Source organism: Brienomyrus brachyistius, chromosome 19, assembly GCF_023856365.1.
Source record: "Brienomyrus brachyistius isolate T26 chromosome 19, BBRACH_0.4, whole genome shotgun sequence".
NCBI lineage: Eukaryota > Metazoa > Chordata > Actinopteri > Osteoglossiformes > Mormyridae > Brienomyrus > Brienomyrus brachyistius.
Genome location: NC_064551.1, coordinates 2682150 through 2701228, shown reverse-complemented (window position 1 = coordinate 2701228; position 19079 = coordinate 2682150). Strand labels below are relative to the sequence as shown.

Here is a 19079-nt window from a genome sequence, read left to right as displayed (position 1 = left end):
GAAGTACCACAGTGAGGGCTCTCGCATGGCTCACAATGGCTCTTCTGATGCCTCCTCACGCTCGAGCTGCGAATCAATATCAGGGCGTCCTTGACCCTGTGAAAGCGACTCTGTCCCTCTCATCTCCGGGCCCCGCGGCCGCTGTCACCAGGCACGGCCACTGATGTCACCGCCACATGTCTGGCTGCAGTTCCGCACCTGGAAAGCCCCTGCGTGCTTTTGCCTGACCTAGTTGGGAACTGAAACAATTAAATTTCTGCACACCTATATATTAGCAGTTAATTAGAGGTACCCCCCTCAGCATCGCCCATAGAGAGACTTGATGAAATGAGGACCTATTTGCCTTGGTGCCTCCTCTGTGGGCTGCAGCCGCTGTACGGACCCTTCCGTCCTGGTCCCGCCCCGGTGTAAAACATCATTTTCTCCAGTGTCACCAGACTGACATAGTTTCTGTCTTCGAGTGGGACTTTGAGAAACAGCCTTGGATTAAATCATAAATAGCCGGCCATTATTTCCTTCCATCGGTCATGATTTTCCTGCATTAGTAAGTCGGTTTCATGTGAGCAGGACAGACTACAGTGCATACTGGGTCAAATTCAACATTGTAAAAATATGCATTGATCTCACACCTCTTACACTTTTGGTTGGTTATTTTTAAATGTATGAAATTGAAAGAAGATGCAAAAACTGTATCACCATACCGCCTCTCTCTGGCTGTTTTGAGTACTGCCTGTACTTTAAGCACTGAATGAAAAGTGAGCCCAGCTGGTTAGAACTATTGTCTTTGAGATGCGTAGATGTATAGACATTCCAGCCTCATTTCCCTTTCCTGCATTTCTGCACATCAGAGAAAATTCTAAATGAAAACCTTTGAAATGGAGATGCTCTTACATGTGCAGATAACAGTGCCTGTTTGCTCTTATCGCGATGTAAATCGGCTCCATCTGCAACCACTGTATGCGCACGCCTGATGTCATGACTCACATTTGTCATCAAACTTGCAGTTAAAGCAAAAAAAGGGGGCTTTCCTCCTCAATTAAATTTCAATTCATGCTATCTGTTAAAATAAGATTTCTATTTTTTTTCCCCCTAAAACTCCATTCCTAATTTGAAAGTGTTTCTAGTCACAATCAAAGCAAAATCAACCACCTTTTAAACTGAGACATTGCAGAGATGGGATGGCCACTGCCCCCAACCCCCAGCCCCACACCGTTGATTGCCGGCAGCACATTGAGAAGATGTCAGGATGTCTCAGGGTGACCTAGCAAGCCATTTAGAATAATCAATACTCACAGTCTGTGAGAGACTAGCAGAAAGTGAGGTAGCCTGTGAAATCATGTCAGAGGGTTACACTGAAACCTCCACTTCCTCGGGGGTGTTTGTGTGCAGTCCTTGATCCTCAATGATCCTCTAAGACCTAACTCTTTACAAAGACATTTTAAAATTTGTTGTGGACATGGTTTAAAACACGAGAATGCATTCACCCATAACAATGCTTTCCCATGATGGTTTTTATTTTTTCCACAGTTGTTCGTTCATTATTAGTGTTTTCATTCCCTTCAGGCCACGTTTAATTTCTGCAGATTTTATACCACTCTAAGCACATTTGTTTTTGGCGCTTAATTCCCGAATCGCGGCGAAAGCCGTGCTCATTTTGACCGTAATTGAAGACATCTGGTAGGAAGCCTTCGCTCTAAATTGCACAGCACGCCCTGCGGCACCAGACTCGCCCCGATGCATGACTGTTAACGGAAATGTGCTCAAGCCAGGGCCTAGATCTCTTGGGACTTCTAGCCTGTCCTTCATGGCTAGTCTAGATCCACGCGTGGTCTGTGCCCCAGGAGAGCAGGATGGACGAATGTGACATGAAAACAGCAGCGTGCCAGGGATGGGAACTGCAGTAGTGTATTGTAACAAAAAGTCAATTATTTTCTAGCCTTTTGTTGGTGGCTTTTTCTTGTAAGCAGTTCACGGTAGTTTTTTTTGTGTGTTTTTTACAAAGACTCTTGCTAACGTTATAAATCAGTGGTTGTTTCTTCATCCCAAGACCTCCAAACTAGGCTTAGTGGCCAGACTGTTACCTCTTAGTAAATTCAATTAATGACTTTTTGGACAATGAAATCGCCTTTTGACTCTATGATTGCACTGAGTACCTATCTTGTCTCCTATCTCGAAATATTCATTGGCCTTGTGGACACGTCAAACACCTGAGCTGTTTTATGTCTCCTTGCGCCGGTCCATTTTCATTTTCCCCAGATAATGTGCTGGGCAACTTGCATTCAGTGCTATCAGAAGCAATTTCTGAGGGAACATTGTTGTAAAAATCGTAACGAACACCAGTACTGTACTGACTGCGGCATCCCGGTTGGCTGTTGGGTATTAAACGTATTTAGGAGGAGATGTATCCATTATTACTCTGCTGCTTTCAAAGCAATAAAGCAGGTGTTGGCTCAGGGATTATGTGTGTGTCACAAGAATGACAAGGCAATAAATTGCTGCTTTGCAATGTCGATGCTTTCAAGGCTCCTCAGAAATGCTTCCAAAGGAAGTCAGTAATTTATCCTTTATTCACACCATTAATCATAATCGGATGGGGTTAATTCATTTGAACTGAAATTTTCCTCGCGCATTTTACGACTGGGAAACACGGCGGCGTGAGGCTTGGCGCCCTCTCGCGTACCTTGCTGACGTGCTACCGCCGCCCAGCCGGTTTTATGGCTGCACGAGAGCGACCGTGCCGTTTCGTTGCGGGAAAGCACTAATGGCCTCTGCGGCTTGCGAACGTCCTGCTGCACATCGAGGCCGTGCTCTGACTGCGCCGCTCCCTCTCCGCACAAAAGGAAATACAGCTTTCTGACAGTACCAGTGTAATTCCCAGCTTGACAAGTCCAAAGCTTTTATTTTGCCATACTGTCCTGTCCTTATCTGAATCATTTATGTAACACGAAGACAGTGCAGAGAAATAAATCTGAAGATACTGTTCAAAGGGAACAGAATGCACAGAATTTATCTGAAGGCATTCCCTGAGGAGGCTTGTAGTAACGTGCCGGTTCGAACAGCTCGACGCGGAATACGCCTGACGGGAGCCGTGAGAGCGGCCGCCAGTTTCCGTAGCGGTTAGCACTACGTCCGAAAGCGCTATTTGCCGGGAGGCCTGTGAAACCAAAACATGAGTCACAGAAAGCCGTTATTAATGCCCACTAGAGCTTGAAAGCGCTGTCAGTTTGGGTTTTTATGGCTGGACTGCTAAAACAGTGGTTTTCAAACTCGGTCCTCGGGACCCACTGCCCTGCTTGTTTTCCAGCTATCCCTGCCCCCACACACTGCTGATTACCTGGATCAGGTGTGTTCAGTCAATCAGAAGCTGAAAGACAGCTGGGACTTGTGTGTGGGGCAGGGATAGCAGGAAAACAAGCAGGGCAGTGGGGCCCGAGGACCGAGTTTGAGAGCCACTGTGCTAAAGGAAGCTTGGCACAGGTACATGGTACCACATTCCATGCCGAAGGGGTCGGAAGCAGCACGGGGAAGGTGGCCGCGTGTGGGGTGTGCGTCTCTGATCGAGATTACGGTGCTGTAGCATTCAGAGAGCTTCAGACGCCATGCTGTCCATGCGGTGAGAAGGTGTGGGCTATCGCCGGCAGATCATTCACAGTGTTAAGGCCTCCCCTGCCAAGCCAGGCTGAACAAAAGCCTTGGGCATGTTTGTCGAGCGCACACAGCGAGCAGACAGGAGCCCAGCATGAAGAACGCGTTGTCATGGCGCCAGCGGCCGGCGCGAGGATAGTGACTTGGGTTTGACGGGTGGTTTGACATCACAGCTGCTGGCTGTAGCTCCCTTCAGCTTAGTCTGCCTGGGACAGACAGGTGAGCGGGAAGATTGTGCCGCTAGATTATTTTTAATGGGGTGTGGAGGCAAAAACGAGGGCAGTTTTCACTGATTCAGGCTATAACCATCTCTGCGAGTGCTTGCGGCCAGTGAGTCATCCAACTCCAGACTATTCTTATGGCTGCTGGGTTGGTATCTTGCGTTATTACATCCGCATTGCCTGCTGTAAAGCACACGGTGCTGCTCTGAGTTTTGCTCTTAGAACTACTGCCCACCCACATACATACAGACAGGAAGTGACTCTGATATGGGAGTTTGGTCTGTTGGGTGGCTGCTGGCTAGTCGTCCGAGTACAGAGCGACGAGTGAGCGACAGAGAGCTGTTGCAGAAGATTGATGCATGCGAAGCACTGCGGCTTTGTCGCTTTCTGTGATCGTGACACTTTATTGATCCCTTGCGGGAAAATTCTCTTTTCGCCTACCCCATCTGGCTCTCCATGATGCCCAGATACATATATAGGTTAAGGGCCTTGCTGAAGGGCCCACAGATGTGACTATTCTGCCGAGCCCAGGCTCAAACCGGCAACTTTCCGATCACAGACACGGAGGCTTAGCTCACTGAGCCACATGCTGCCCCTGTCTTTCTCTGAGATGACGGTCCATTTGGTTGGGGAAGAAGGGACCCACCAGGCGGTGACCGGATATGAGGGCCCAGGTTCGGCCTGGCTGATCATGGTCCCCATCCACGCCGCTGTGGTTTGTGTGGGGACATCAGCCCTGAAGCAGTTTAGCTGCTCCGCTTATGAGCTTAGAAACCCAGACCGCAGAACTTTTCACATACTTTTCAGGAACTCGTTAACAGATCAGGCTGGCAGCCCAGCCTGACAGAGGTCATCTGATATTGTACTCGGCTTCTTCATCGCTGCCGTTCTCTCCTGGCGCAGGCCTCGCGTTTGTGTCCTTCTGGCCTGTTGTGTCTCCTACTGCTCTCTGATTGCTCACTGGTCCTTTTATCCAGTAGCCTGTTTTTGTTGTCATGATCCTGGTGATCACATCTGAAAAAAAGTATCCTCAGAAGTCAGGTCATCGTTTTCATTCAGGCAAAGTGGGAACGAAAGAATCACGGAGTTGGTGTCTTAGACTTCTGCAGCGAAAAGGAACCAAATGTACACAAGAAATATGCCTAAATGTTTATGCGTAACAAGAGTGTAAACGAAACACATCCAACCAATGGTTCAGACTGTCTCAAGACAAAGATTTCACACAGGAACAAGTATGCTGATTTTAAGGAGACATGCTTCACTGCTTATACAGTAAGTGCATTCAAGTGGATCTGGAAAATATTTACTCTGGAGCTGAAGGGAAACACTGTAGACGAGGCAAAGAGAATTGAGTCCAGACTCTCATTTGACTATTAGTCAGCAAAGAAGGCGCACAATCCGTGAGTCATAGGTCATAATGGCTGAATAAGCCTCACATTTTTGTGTGACACTCACAAGGCTGTACTCTGTGCTCTGGGTTACAGTGCCGGAGAGTTTCCCAGGTCTGGGCGAGCCAAAGAGGAAGTTTCCTACCCTGGAAAAACAACGGCCTTTCCAGTTTTGGGTTCCATGTGTGTTCCATGTCATTTGGGTTGATAGACCACCTATTGCTATACTGGAGGCCTCCTTGGGGGGGGTAACATATGGACGGACAGGTCATAATGGGGGTTTTTGTGCTTTGTCACTTCGCCCAGGGGTTGCGTACAGAACTCGCCTCCCAAGCCCTCCCCCTTGTCAGTAGAGAGGAAAGCCACTCCGCCGTCTCTGAAACGAACAATTTTCAGTCTGCCTTCGCTGAGCTAATGGACCTAAAGGGCTATTAGAAGGGACAGACTCCTATTCCTCTTAAGGAATGTTGCAAAGTGCATGTCTGCTCCCAGCACCAGCAGAGAGGAGTCATGAAATGGGAAGGGCAGCAGAACGCGGAGAGTGAAGCCCGCGTCGCCCGTATTCCCCGATGACGCTTCCATGTTTCATGTCCTCACAGTCAGCCCTCACACAAGGCTCACCCATGCTGTTGTATTTGTGTGATCTGCCGACACAAACGCTGAGAGGACGTCCGCTTCCTTAGGGTAGGTCCAGCTCAGGTGACCAGCCCATCCATGCCCTTCACCTGTGCATCACTACCAGTCCTAAAGGCTGGTATCTGCTTTTCTGCCAGACCCACCCTCTGGTTCCTTTATATACCTGAGCAATTCCTGACCGTCTGTAGTCACTCGTTATTGTCTGTCGTTCTTGTCAGCTTTTCTTCTCTTTGTCTTCACATACTGTCCTGACTCCCGTAATCCTTTGAGGTTTGGTCCCTTTGCAGCTGTGGTGTATTCTGTTAACGCTAACACACATGCACAGATGGCACTCATTAAGCCCACCCCCCCCACCCCCCTCCTGCCTCCCACCTCAGGGCGTGAGCGGGATGTCCGTGGATGAGAAGCCTGAGGCCCCCATGTACGTGTATGAGTCGACGGTCCACTGCGCCAACGTGCTCCTGAGCCTGAACGACCAGCGGCGGCGCGACGTGCTCTGCGATGTGACCGTGCTGGCCGAGGGGAAGGAGTTCCGGGCGCACCGCGCCGTGCTGGCCGCCTGCAGCGAGTACTTCCTGCAGGCCCTGCTGGAGCAGGCAGACAATGAGCTGGTGGTCAGCCTGCCAGAAGAGGTACGGCCGCACGCTCGGAGCCCGCTTCACGCACACACACTCACCTCAGTGACTGTCACTGGAAAAGCCGCCTAACTGGAATGCAGTACCCAGAACTTCTCCTGGTTGTGTTTAGGGTTAGCCAGCAGTGACATGGTACAGAACTCCATTCTGAGATTGTGGAAGGTGGCTGACACACAAGGGAGAAACTGTACAAGTCAAACCAGTGTTTCTCAAGCCGGTCCTTGGGGAATTGCAGACAGTCCATGTTTTTGCTACTGGGAGCTGGGAGGGAGCAAAAATGTGGACTGTCTGTCAGGGAGCAGGAAGGGAGCAAAACATGGACTGGCTGTGGGACCCCGAGAACCGGGTTGGGAAACACTTCTTCAGACCAATGGTCGCCATACAGTTAATTGTGATCAGCATGTTGATAAAGGTTGGAGACCACTGCTTTAGAAAAACATAGAGCCCTTGAGCACCTCCTAAGTTTTCATGGTACCATTCCTGGGTGTGTGAATTAAATATCGTTTGTAGCTGAAGGTGGTTTTTGCAGAAAATCAGGCTGCGGGTGATATCCCTCTTCATCAAACGAATCACGCTTGTGTGAGAAAACTCTCATGACCAGCCCTGCAGAAAGAATGATGCATAATAGGGAACATTCATGGGCTGCTTGCGAGAGTCATTCTGTCATTTCTTAAACCTGAACAGGCCATTTAAAGTTAATTACGTCCACTGGCTACATAAATGAAAGATGACCTGGGAAGATGGATCAAACCTGCTTTCGCTCTGCTTGGCCACGGTCAGAATGAATGGCCTCCCAAAAGTAAATGACCTCTTTTTCCATGATCTACCGCAGCATCTCCCAGGCTGGTTCTCCTGTCAATAGTGTGGTCGCCAGATTTTATTGGAAAGAACAGAAGCCTCATTAAATGATCGGTGGTACAAAACGCTGAACAGTTTGGCGGGCTCAAGGCCTTAGCTGGATATTGAAAAAGTTTGGTTCGAGAACTGAAAAATCTGTATTATTATAATTTTAAAAAACTTATATTACCGTCAGCACCACCTTAACTGCATGGTGGCAGTCAAATTAAGTTCTTAATTACAGCCTTTTACCATACTCTCATACCTCATTATGGCATCACCCTATGTTTTTGATTAACCAGCCTGGCTCAGTTATTGAGTGATGGCCTGTTCATGACTTTCGACTACATTCAAGTGTAATATAACACACCAAGCCAGTACCATTTGCAGTACCTACAACTTAGAGAAGCAATTAACAAAAGATTATTATTAGAAAAGTTAATAATTAGAGCCATTTTCTTTGCTTAAATCTGCAGCCTTTCAGACCATCAAAATTATAAACTCTTAGTGTGTGAATTTAGATTAAAATCAATTCCTGTGTACAAATGACTTAGACTTCAATAACCTCCAATATGACATGAATTGAAAATGCATATATAGAGTTGCGTAATGCAGGTCCAGAGAGTAAATGTCCAGACCGGGATTTAATTTCAACCAACCAGTTGAGCATAAAGAGTCACAGTCACAGAGGACTCAACTGGTTGGTTGAAACAAAATCCCGGTCTGAAGGTGAATTACCCAACTGCATTTGTGATAACATCTTTATGACATGTAATGCTGAAATCCATCAAATACAGTGTAAAGTCATTCAAAGGACACACATTACCACTGAAAAGCTCTGCAAATGGGCAGTGAGCCTCAGTAGATGACTGTCTCCACGCTGTGTGGGTCTGCCCACAAATTGAAGCAGTTTATCTGGAGGCCACGGTCAAGCCAACAGAGATCCTTAGTTTAGTGTGTATTCCAGTAAGACCCACCGTTGCATTAGTTGGTGACATTTTCATGTTACAAATTCCTGAACATCTCAAATCCATCCATCCATTTTCTGTAACCACATATCCTATTCAGGGTCGCAATCTCCACACACGGCACCCTGGTGGAGACTTGAACCCTGGTCCCAGAGGTGCGAGACGACACCACCCGCCATTTCGAATCCTTCATAGTTATATCAGTAACTATTGCTAAAATGAACTTTTAGCTGGAGAGATGAGGAAAAAAACTACCCACAGACCAGTGGCTCTTGCTGTCCACCCGAACTTAGAAAAGCCTCCTTGAATGGCGATATTAATCCTTTCATGGTGCCTGTTTTTTTTTTTTTTTTTTACAATCCCTATGGTGCGGATTCCTCTTGCAGTGACACCTTACTCTAATATATCCACACTGTGTACTACACTCGATATGTCTCCAACAAGCAACCTCTGTACTTCACGAGACGGCTACATTTGCCTACAGGTAGTCTGGCCCACTCTTCCTAAGCAAACTGTCTCAGGATTGGCAGGTGGAGTCCCCACACTGAAATTTTCAGATCTTTCCATAGATGTTGAATAGGGTTAAGGTCTGGGCTCATGGAGGGACATTTAAGAATAGTCCAATGTTTTGTTTCTTTATCAGCCATTCTTGAGTGCTTTTAGCTGTACGTTTTCTGTCATTATCCTGTTGGAGGACCCATGACCTGCAACTGAGGCTGAGCTTTCTGACACTGGGCAGTATTTTTTGCTCCAGGATACCTTGGTAGTGTTGAGACTTCATTGTGTCCTGCACAGATTCAAGGTTCCCCGTACCAGAGGCACCAAAGCAGCCCCAAAACAAACCCTAACCCCTCCATGTGTCATAGTAGATATGCTGTTCTTCTCTTTTAAGCTTCATTTCTCCTTTTGTAAATATAAAGCTGATGTGACTGGCCAAAAAGCTCCAGTTTTGTCTCATCAGTCCAAAGGACATTCTCCCAGAAACATAGGAGCTTGTCAACATGCATTTTGGCAAATTCCCCTCTGACTTTTTTATGGTTTTCTGTCAATAGTGGAGCCCTCCTGGGTCTTTCTTCTATGGAGCCCAATATTATTCAAAATATGATGGATAGTGTGATCAGAAACTGATGTACCTTGACCTTGGAGCTCAGCTTGAATGGTTTTGGACGGTTTCCTTTTGGTCTTTTTGTACCATCCACACTATCCTTCTAATCAACCTGGGGTTGCATTTCCTCTTGCGTCCACGTCCAGGGAGGTTGGCTACAGTCCCATGAACCTTATACTTCTTAAAAACATTGGCAGTTGTGGTCACAGGAACATGAAGCTGCTTGGAGATGGTCTTGTAGCCTTTACCTTTAACATGGTTATCTTTAATCTTCCCTCTGAGCTCCTCAGACAGCTCTCACCTTTGATTTCTCTGGTCCATGTTCAGTGTGATGCACATAGTGATACAAGCATGTTCTTTCCCTTTAAATAGGCTGAATGGCTGATGAAAAGCTTGAAGGCAACTGTGATATTAATTGAAGTTAAACACTTAGTTTGAAACATGACTGTAATGCATGGATAAATACTCTCTTTAGGGGCACCAACCATACTGTTTTAGCATATCTTTGTAAAATAAACAACAAATAATTTCTTTTCACAATGTTATTGTTTTACTCTATCACACACTAAAGGCATGCAGGTGTACATTAGACAATTGCTTCTAACTGAATCACTTTTCAAGAGAAACGAAGCATTGTTTCAATGAGCTGTAAGGGTATTAACACATTTGTCCTCGTCTGTATAAGTATTTTTAAAATGTCGTAACTAATATCACCTGCAGTTCAGACCCGGTAATCCACCTGAAGCTAAGCAGGTTTGGGCCTGGCCAGTACTTGGATGGGAGACCAACTAGGAAAGTCAGGTTGCTGCTGGAAGGGGTGTTGGTGTGGTGATGGGGAAGCCCATCCTGTGGTCAGTGTGGACCCCAATGCCCCAGTGCAGCGACGGGGACACTGTGCTGTAGAAATGGTGCCGTCCTTCGGATGACTCCCAGGTCATGAAAGGTCCCTGGGCGTCTTTCAGAAGAGTAAGTGCGGTACCCCCATGTCCTGGCTGAACTGCCCGCTGTGGCCCTTTCAAATCTGGCCTCCTAATCATCCCCTGTATCTAACTGATAAATTCTCTCCCTCCCCTTCACCACCTAAACTACTGTGTGGTGAGCGTACTGGTGCAGAATGGCTGTCGTCGCATCATCCAGGTGGGGGCTACACAGTGGTGGGATTGAAGTGGCCTCCCAGTGGTTCTGTGTAGCGCTTTGGGTGTCTTGAAAAGTGCTATATAAATGTAACATTCATTCATTAATGCGGACATGGAAGTAAGGGCCTGGGTGACCACATGATAAGAGACCCATTTGGGTATTAGTCTCATTTAAAGGTAATTGTCAGGAAAATGAGGTGACATATTGCTAGCTAAGCAGACAAAGCCTTACACTGCACTACCCGAGTGCAATTAGTACTATTACTTCCGTATCTCATGTGTTAAGAAATCTTTTTGAATGTCCTGTGCTGGCACAGCAAAGTGTACACATGCATATAATACACACACAACCATGTACACATATAAAGCTGGGGAGCAATGAATCAGGTAGCGCTGACACACTGCAGCCGGAGTGAAACCTGGCACTTACACCATCACCAATTAGCACCTCTCCCAGAGTACCGCTGCGTGTGGTTTGCCACCCTGATTAGCGCCATCTCAGCCATTATCCTCTCGACACGGCCCTGCCTTCCCAGCGCGCCTGCCACGCGATTAGCGAGGATGCTCGTGTGTAAGTCAGTCCGCGGATGCGCGTGGAGAGCTACCGCGAGTGTCGCCGCACGTGGAGTGCTACCTTGAAGCCACAGCTTCCACTGAAAGCTGCCGGTCATCATATTCTGTGGGAGAAGGCCCTCCTCCCCTTTTTATTCATTATTTCCTCTGCATTTTGGGTTGCTGTCACCTTAGGGGCAGACTCACTGTATAGAAAACACAGCATTATCTTTAATGCAGTCTGCTGCTTGTTAATTATTCATGAGCCCTGGCAGATTTCTGCTGTCAGGGTTGCCTTTTTGTTATGGTAGGGTAAGTATTGCTTATTGTGGACAGTAATCACACCCTGCCTCTTGTCTGAGACAGTAGGGGAAGTAGCTAAAGAGGCACAGAGATGTGTGAAGTATTGTCAAAATCTATAATTCAGCATTTCCTGAACACATATAGAGGATGTCTGTCTTAACTTTATATCTGAATCGGTCAACCCATTTGCTAAATCAGTACGCTGCTCAACGTTGTTATTTTTGTTTTTGCTTAAAGGTGCCTGACCAGAAACCTGTAAAATGGAGATGGAAATCTTATTCTTTCTGTTTTAGTACATAAACACGTGATCTCCTGTTGAAGCAGGACTGCCTTCTGTGTGCCGGGCTTCTCACCAGTATATTTCTCCCTTGAACGGTGGCCCTTCAGTGTGTATTGTGGCTCTGGAAGCTCTGGCTTCGCAGGCAGCCTCTGTCTGGCTGTGGGCCGCCGCTTACGCTCAGCAGCGCCGCCGCCATCAGCTGCGGGATTCCTCTTGTCCTCGTCACCCTTGGCGCAGGTGCTGCATCCCCGCAGCTCTCTCACCTTCCATTGTCCCGACTCTCCCAGCCTGGTGTCCTGTTACTTCCCCGCTGCCTTGCAGGTTAGAGGTGTAGGAGCTAAGTAGGGTAATGAGGAGTGGGCTTTGGGGTTGCTTGGCCCGTTCCTACCAGACCCCCGGCACGCGGTTCCGCTCGGCTGCAGAGGACGCGTCCCGTCGCGCTGTGAAAACCAGCCCCCGGCCCCCTGGAAGCCGACTACACCTATACTAGATGGCAGAGGGGAGCTGAAATGTGAAGCCATCTCCCCCCCCCACCAAGCCGGATCGCCTCCCAAGCGGGTGACCTTGACACGTGCAGGGCACGGGGGGGGGGGCTGGTGATATCATGGCCCTGCCAGTGTTGAGCTGCGCGCTGCACACCCAGGTCGCTATATAAACAAGATCGGATCGCTCAAGTCGCTAACGGTGGCTGCTTTAGTGTCAGAGCGGCCCAGGGCGTGGTTTCCTCACAGTGTTAGCACAATGTGCTTGTTTTTTTTTGGGGGGGGGGGGGGTGGGGTTGTGCCGCTGCTCGCCAAGGAGGCCCGTTATCACCAACAATCCAATCAGGCAGCACCTCAGACAGCCTGCTGCTCTGCCAGGGAAAACTTCCAGCAAGTCGCCGTGGAGATGATGAAACCCTCTGCAAGCACACAGCACCTCGTTTGCCCAGCAATCTGCCCGCCTTGCTTCCCCCATGACCACTTGCACCCCCTCGTCAGGGCTTCGCCCAGGCCCTCAGCATGCCACTGTCACGTCTCAGACGATCAGAAACGCCGGTGGTAGTGGAGACGCTCTCCTCAGCGCGGCTGTGTGCGGCACAGAGGGGACGTTTGCTGCCCCTCACTCCCTCTCGTTGTCATTCATGAGCCGAGCCCCTGGGAACGGCTTTCGGGCTCATTGGCATGGAGGCGTCACGTGTGCTGGGCATGATTGGGAACAGGAAAAAGCTCTACTGAAGCTGAAGCTGACGCACAAACTTCTGGTGTCTCCGTTCAGCTGTCCATCCTGTTCTGTTCACTCTCATGATCTAATTGGTTTGCTTTCTACACGTCTGTAATCTAGACGACTTGTGCTGTGACCTCAGTCCCCCCACACTGGAAGTTTGAAGCCTGCCTCTGTGCTTTGTGTGTGGAGTTTGCAGCTCTCTTCTCTGTTCTGCCAGTTTCCTCCTGTAGTCCAAAGACATGCAGCTAGTGCGTGTTTGTGTTGTGGTCCAGGTATACCTTACTTTGTGAGGACCAGATGTTCCCGCAATGTGATAAAACACTGTTATTTTGATGTTGGGGTGACCATTTTTTTGGTCCCCACAAGGGGAAATTCAGTTGACTGCAATCAAAAAACTAAATGTATTTTCTTTGGTTACTTATGGATAAGGTTAGGACTGGGTAGGGGTTAAGGTTGTCAAGTTGTGAATAAGGTTTTGCCCATAGAAATTAATGGACAGTCTTTACAAAGGTGTGAGTACAGGTCTGTGTGAGTGTGTATGCAAGTGTGTGTGTGTGTGCCCACGATGGCCTAGCATTCTGTCCTGGGTGTCCCCCTGTTACCTGGAATAGGCTCCAGCCACCCCCCCCCCCCAGCACCCTTGCTCAGGATACACAGTAGGAAGATGAATAGGTGTATGTAATGTTCAGATATCTTCTAGTCAGATGTGTTTCAGGCGTGTTCCTACATGGGGAGCAGGAAGGGCTTTAAAAGCTTACCGTCACCTTTTAGCTCTTTGTCGATGCCAGCAGGGGGAGGCAGTCGCTGTACACGAGGCAGACACCCCCAAGGCATGGAGAGGCCGTGTGTCTCCCCCCCGGCCAGCAGGGTCCAGCTATGGCACATGTAGGGCTATTACACTGATGGTGGAACTCAGTTTTGGTGCTGTTCTATCCCCGAACCGGCATCCCCTGGTAAGGATGCCACACCAGTGCAGGCCTCTTCCGTCACCTGCCAGGGGTGGACGGCCTGCCGCTGCCCTCTGCCCTTCGTAATGATTCGATCCCCTAAGGTCCCACACTCCCCAAAGCCCCTATTTTTCCTGGGACCCAGCTCAGATCCCGTTCCATCGTTCCCCGGAAGCCTGCTGTGGCATTTGCTTGCGGGAACGAGACTTTTGGAGGCCCAGCTCCTCTGCGTAGGCGTAAGAGGTTTGGCTGCCAAGGCCAAAAAAAAAGTCGAGGGCCTTGTTTGTTTTGAAATCAGGCTCCGTGAAAATCCCTAAACAGGCCTTAGGCAGCTGCAGCGCACGCCGAGCCCTTGCCAGACTCGCCCGAATGTACCTTTCCGCTGGGATTTTGCGGGGTGCCGACGAGCCTCCCGCTGAACATTCCAGGGAAGTGTGTCAGGCTGTTGGCCGGCTGCACCGGCCCGTGAGTGTCAGTCAGCTCTGCACTGCCCTTTTCCCACCGCGTGCAGGAAGCCACTCTGTTCTCATGCACAACGCACTCTCGTTTAAAATGTGTGGCGTGAATCCTCCAGACCCTGCTCAAATTAATGAGCCATTTCTGCCACCAGGAGGCGAAAGGCCATCGTAAGAGGGTAGCATTCCGGTGTGCGCTCGCCGAGGGCCTTGGCAGCGCTCCCAGGGACGCCCGTGTGAGTTGTGGGGAGCGGCGGCGTGGTCGGGCTGGGCTCGGCGTGAGCGTAAAGCGGCCCCGATCTGTCACTGTGATTAATGTGGCCGCCGGCCTCTCTTCATGCAGCCACGCTGTTGGGTAGTACAGTCTGTCTGCTAATGGCTGCGAATCGCCCCCCATATTCTGCCCCCGCCTCGCTACTTTTTTTCCTATTTCTTTTCTTGTGCTCTGGTGCCTTTTGTGTTTGATATGCCTGTCTAGTATGGATTTTTTTGTTGTTTTCAGCCCCTGTGCCCGCCCCCCCCCCCCCCGTTGTGATCTTTCATGTAGCCATTGGTTGTAACAGTAGTGCATATGGTGCGGGGGGGGGCACGCAGCGATGTGCCCCCGCAGGCAGCAGCTGCTGATGCAAGCTGAAAATAGATCCAGCGTATGCTCAGCACTTTCCCCGGCCCTGACCCTCCCCGCTCCTTCCCTCCCCCACCACCTCCCTGTGCCCTGCTTGGAGTGGCCTCTCACCCCCACAGACAGCTCTCCGGGTCGACTTCTGGCTGAGGGCCGGGCGGGATGGCCTGTGTGTGACCCGGGATTGACCCAGCACCACATGAATCACGCATGCATGCGTCTATAGGGGCAGATAGGCAGGGGTCGGCACACACCCATCTCCCGATAGGCAGCTAGAAGGTTCTTCGCAGTGATGGTGCACTGGCACTGGGGTGGGGAGGCGCGTGGGCCAAAATCTGGCAGCAGCAGCTCGCCTGTCGTCATGGGGGGAACCTCAGGCCCTGGTACACAAAGGAAAGTGACCTGCTTTTATGTGTGTGGCTCTGTGCCCCCTGAGGACCTGTTAGAGCGGCGGTCACAAGGCCGTCCAGAGAACGTAACCTCATTACGGCCGCTTTGCCGGAGGACTCGCTGCGTCTACTTAAAATACACTCCTTTGTTTTGAATATCCCCAGTTGACAGAAGCACGGTCTTTAGCAGTTAAAGAAATGTGCTGGGCGTTTTAATTGTAATTATTAATTCCACCAGCTGTAATCACAGGATATATATATTTTTTTTTTAAGTTTAGTTTCAGATTAGGTCTGCATTTCTGTAGAGTTCTGGTATCACCACACAAGCCTGCTATGTTTTTCCTCTGCCTGGTTCCTGGGGCCTGACCTGGGTTTTGTCTGGACCAATGAAAGATGCAGTGGGTTTGTGTTGGGGATGCAGGGGTTACTTCAGCACACTTAAGTAGTCAAGCTCTATCCACGCCGCCAGCAGTCTGACTGTTTTTCTGTGTCCCCCCCCCGCAGGTCACAGCCCGGGGCTTCGGCCCGCTGCTGCAGTTCGCCTATACGGCCAAGCTGCTGCTCAGCCGAGAGAACATCCAGGAGGTCATCCGGTGCGCTGAGTTCTTGCGCATGCACAACCTGGAAGATTCCTGCTTCCGCTTCCTGGAGGCACAATTGCGCAGCGAGGAGGACGGCCTGTTGCTCTGCCACAGGGTGGCGCCGCTGCCCCCAGCCCGGGAGGCGGGTGACCACTCAGACGATGAGGCCATGCAACCAGAAGCACCCGCCTCCACCTCGCCGAATAGCGCTATGGGCAACCACGACGAGAGGCTGGCGGTGGGGGTGCCCGGGGACTGTGCCTCGGACATGCCCCGCTGCCCCAAGTACAGGAAGTACCAGGGCTACAACAAGCACAATAACAGCAACCCCTCACACAGCAGTACCTCAGGGTTTCCCAGCACGCTCGTGGAGAGTGACGGAGGCAGCAGCAGCTTCCTGGGCCAGGCCAGGCCGGCAGTGGTGCACATCAAGGAGGAGCCGCGCACCGAGGACGAGGCTGTCTCGCTGTGCCTGTCGGGAGACGAGCCAGATGGCGTGGCCGGCATGGAGATGGATGACGAGGAGCTCAACGCACCTTCCCCCCCCTGCCAGCGAGCCTCCCTCCGCAAACCCGCCGGAACGGTGGGCCAGCTGTTCGCCGCACAGTTGACCGCCCCCCAGGACAAGGGGGCTGCTCAGAGCGACCGCAGGAAGGACTATGGGCCTTTTGACACTGAGACAGGCGATCTCGTGACATCCCCCAAGGAGCTCGACGGCTTCCCCGGGGGCCTGCCCTGGAAGGCAGCGTCCTGCGATGGGGTGTGCAGGCCGGAGGCAGAGCCCGACCGCAGAAGTGTCATTTTCTCTTCATGCGAGCAACTCGGCCCCCCGGTGCACTCCTACCCCAGGGGCAACTCTGTAGAGAAGGAGCTTGCAGAGCACGCCTCAAAGAGCCTGTGGGTGGGGACAGCCCTGTCTCTCACCACCTCCCAAGCGTACCCACCCAGCAGCGGTGGTGCCGTGGAGCCCACACCGCATTTCCGGTCACGGCCCAACACCAGCTGTCCTGTTCCGATCAAAGTGTGCCCCCGCTCACCTCCCTCAGAAACCAGGACCCGGACCTCCAGCTCATGCTCCTCCTACTCCTACGCTGAGGATGGCAGTGGGGGCTCCCCCTGCAGCCTGCCACAGTTCGAGCTCTCCTCGTCGCCCTGCTCCAATGCTGCGCGCTGCCTTTCTGCCGACCAGCAGGACCAGGGTGTGCAGGCTGGGGACACCATCCTCGGCCGGGTGCGACCCAATATCAAGTGCGAGCAGTCGTATGGCACCAACTCCAGCGACGAGTCAGGCTCACTGTCGGAGGGGGACAGCGAGTCCTGCCACATGCAAGATCAGGGGCCGGAGGTGAGTGAATGTAGCCGAAAATGACTCACTACTACACTGTCCCTTTTATGGCAACTCTCACTTCACAAAGTCCATGAAGGTGTATCCAGTGCTGTTTATTTTAGAACTAACTTCACTGCACTCATACCCACTGAGTAGCAAAAACCTGAGTAGCAGCGTTAGTGTTCAGCTTGAATGCCGCAAAAAGCACGTCTGAAATGGGAAAGACATGGAGTTAATGAGTCGCATCTGAATCAGATTTAGAATCGTTAAAATCCAAAAGTACCCGACCCTGCTGGTGTGTGTGTGAGTGAGTGAGATAGACAGTGATTGGCCTGGAAAGCCAGTGTGATGCTTTCATCATCATAACGCAGCTTGGGGACGATTCTGAGCAGGGTGCCATCTGTGGTTGGTCAGTAAGTGGTCTTCCTCTCGCTTGGCCCTTTGGAGACAGTGAAACAGTATTTATCAGTAATACCATAAGGATAAATATCCGTTTTTTTTCCCTTATGGGGACCAGGAAACTGCCGTCGAGCTCCTTGGGGGAACATGAGTGATAGAAAGATGTTTACTGCAGTTCAAAGTAATGTTTTTGATTTCTGCTTAATTGTTGTGGGGTCCTGTCAGAGACCTAGAGCAGATTGCTATTTGATTAGCATATAAGTGATGCAATTTGCTAACTTAGTTAGTTTCGCAGTTATCCTGTTACACACCTGGGTTGCCATGCCGTAATTGGAGTGCTTTGTTTATTGCAGGGAGAATAGCTATAGTGAAGTAGCCTGGCTGAGGACAGACCATAACCACATGAAAGCCGTGTGTCGAAATCTATCTCACACTCATTATTTTTAGATATTTTAATTGAAGCTTGGCGGTAATTCCGCATTTCCACACAAAGTTATGCCTCTGATTAAATTAGCTTCTTAACAACAGAGAAGATTTCCAGCTTCTAATTAGGGGCATTAATTGTATTCTGGCCTTTGGGAAATACATAAGGCAGGCCTGTTCAAATCACATTCTCAAGGTCCGAGCTCTGCTGAGTTCCAGCCTTCCTTCACCTGTGAGCCAGGTGTGAAGCCTCTGTGGCCAATCAGAATCAGTAATTATTACACTAACTACCTGGGAGAACTGAAAACAAGGCCTGGATTTGGAATGGAGGGCCAGATCTGATAGGCCCTGATGTGGTTTTAGCACCTGTCCGCTGCCACAGACACTTTGGTATCTGAGCCAATTACTCAAAAACTGCTTAACAGATCTTTTTCAAACATTTCACAGGCTTGAATGAGTGATGAGCTAAAACTGATTACATTTTGAGGCAGGTCACCCCAAAATTGAAGCCACATTGCATCATCATAGCAAAAAAGAGCAGTTCTGACACTACTTGTTCTTATTAAGATGATAACTCATATATTTTTTTTATGTATCTTCTTCAGACTTTGCAGTGGCATTATATTGTTCCTGAAGTGGAATCGTTTAAATTTTGAGAATTTTTACTTAACAACGTCCAAGTGTCATAATCCTTTCGAGTGAAATACAGGCGCTCACGGACCGTTTGGCTTTGCACACGTTGGACCGTTTGGCTTTGCACGCGTTGGACCGTTTGGCTTTGCACGCGTTGGACCGTTTGGCTTTGCACGCGTTGGACCGTTTGGCTTTGCACACGTTGGACCGTTTGGCTTTGCACACTTTGGACCGTTTGGCTTTGCACACTTTGGACCGTTTGGCTTTGCACACGTTGGACCGTTTCGCTTTGCGCACGTTGGACCGTTTCGCTTTGCGCACGTTGGACCGTTTGGCTTTGCACACGTTGGACCGTTTGGCTTTGCACGCGTTGGACCGTTTGGCTTTGCAC

The 19079-nt window shown here is 50.0% G+C and overlaps 1 protein-coding gene across 9 annotated transcripts in view; it reads left to right on the top strand.

The window, feature by feature from the left end:
- The window catches only part of LOC125714509 (transcription regulator protein BACH2-like), a 79117-nt gene that overhangs the window by 47915 nt on the left and 12123 nt on the right, over positions 1-19079 (top strand). For all 9 annotated transcript variants that reach the window (XM_048985192.1, XM_048985191.1, XM_048985198.1 and 6 more), the window contains 2 exons: positions 6268-6522; positions 15830-17251. In XM_048985192.1, coding sequence (XP_048841149.1) covers positions 6280-6522; positions 15830-17251 — 1665 coding nt within the window. In that variant the 5' untranslated portion in view covers positions 6268-6279. The remainder of the gene's footprint in view (positions 1-6267; positions 6523-15829; positions 17252-19079) is intronic.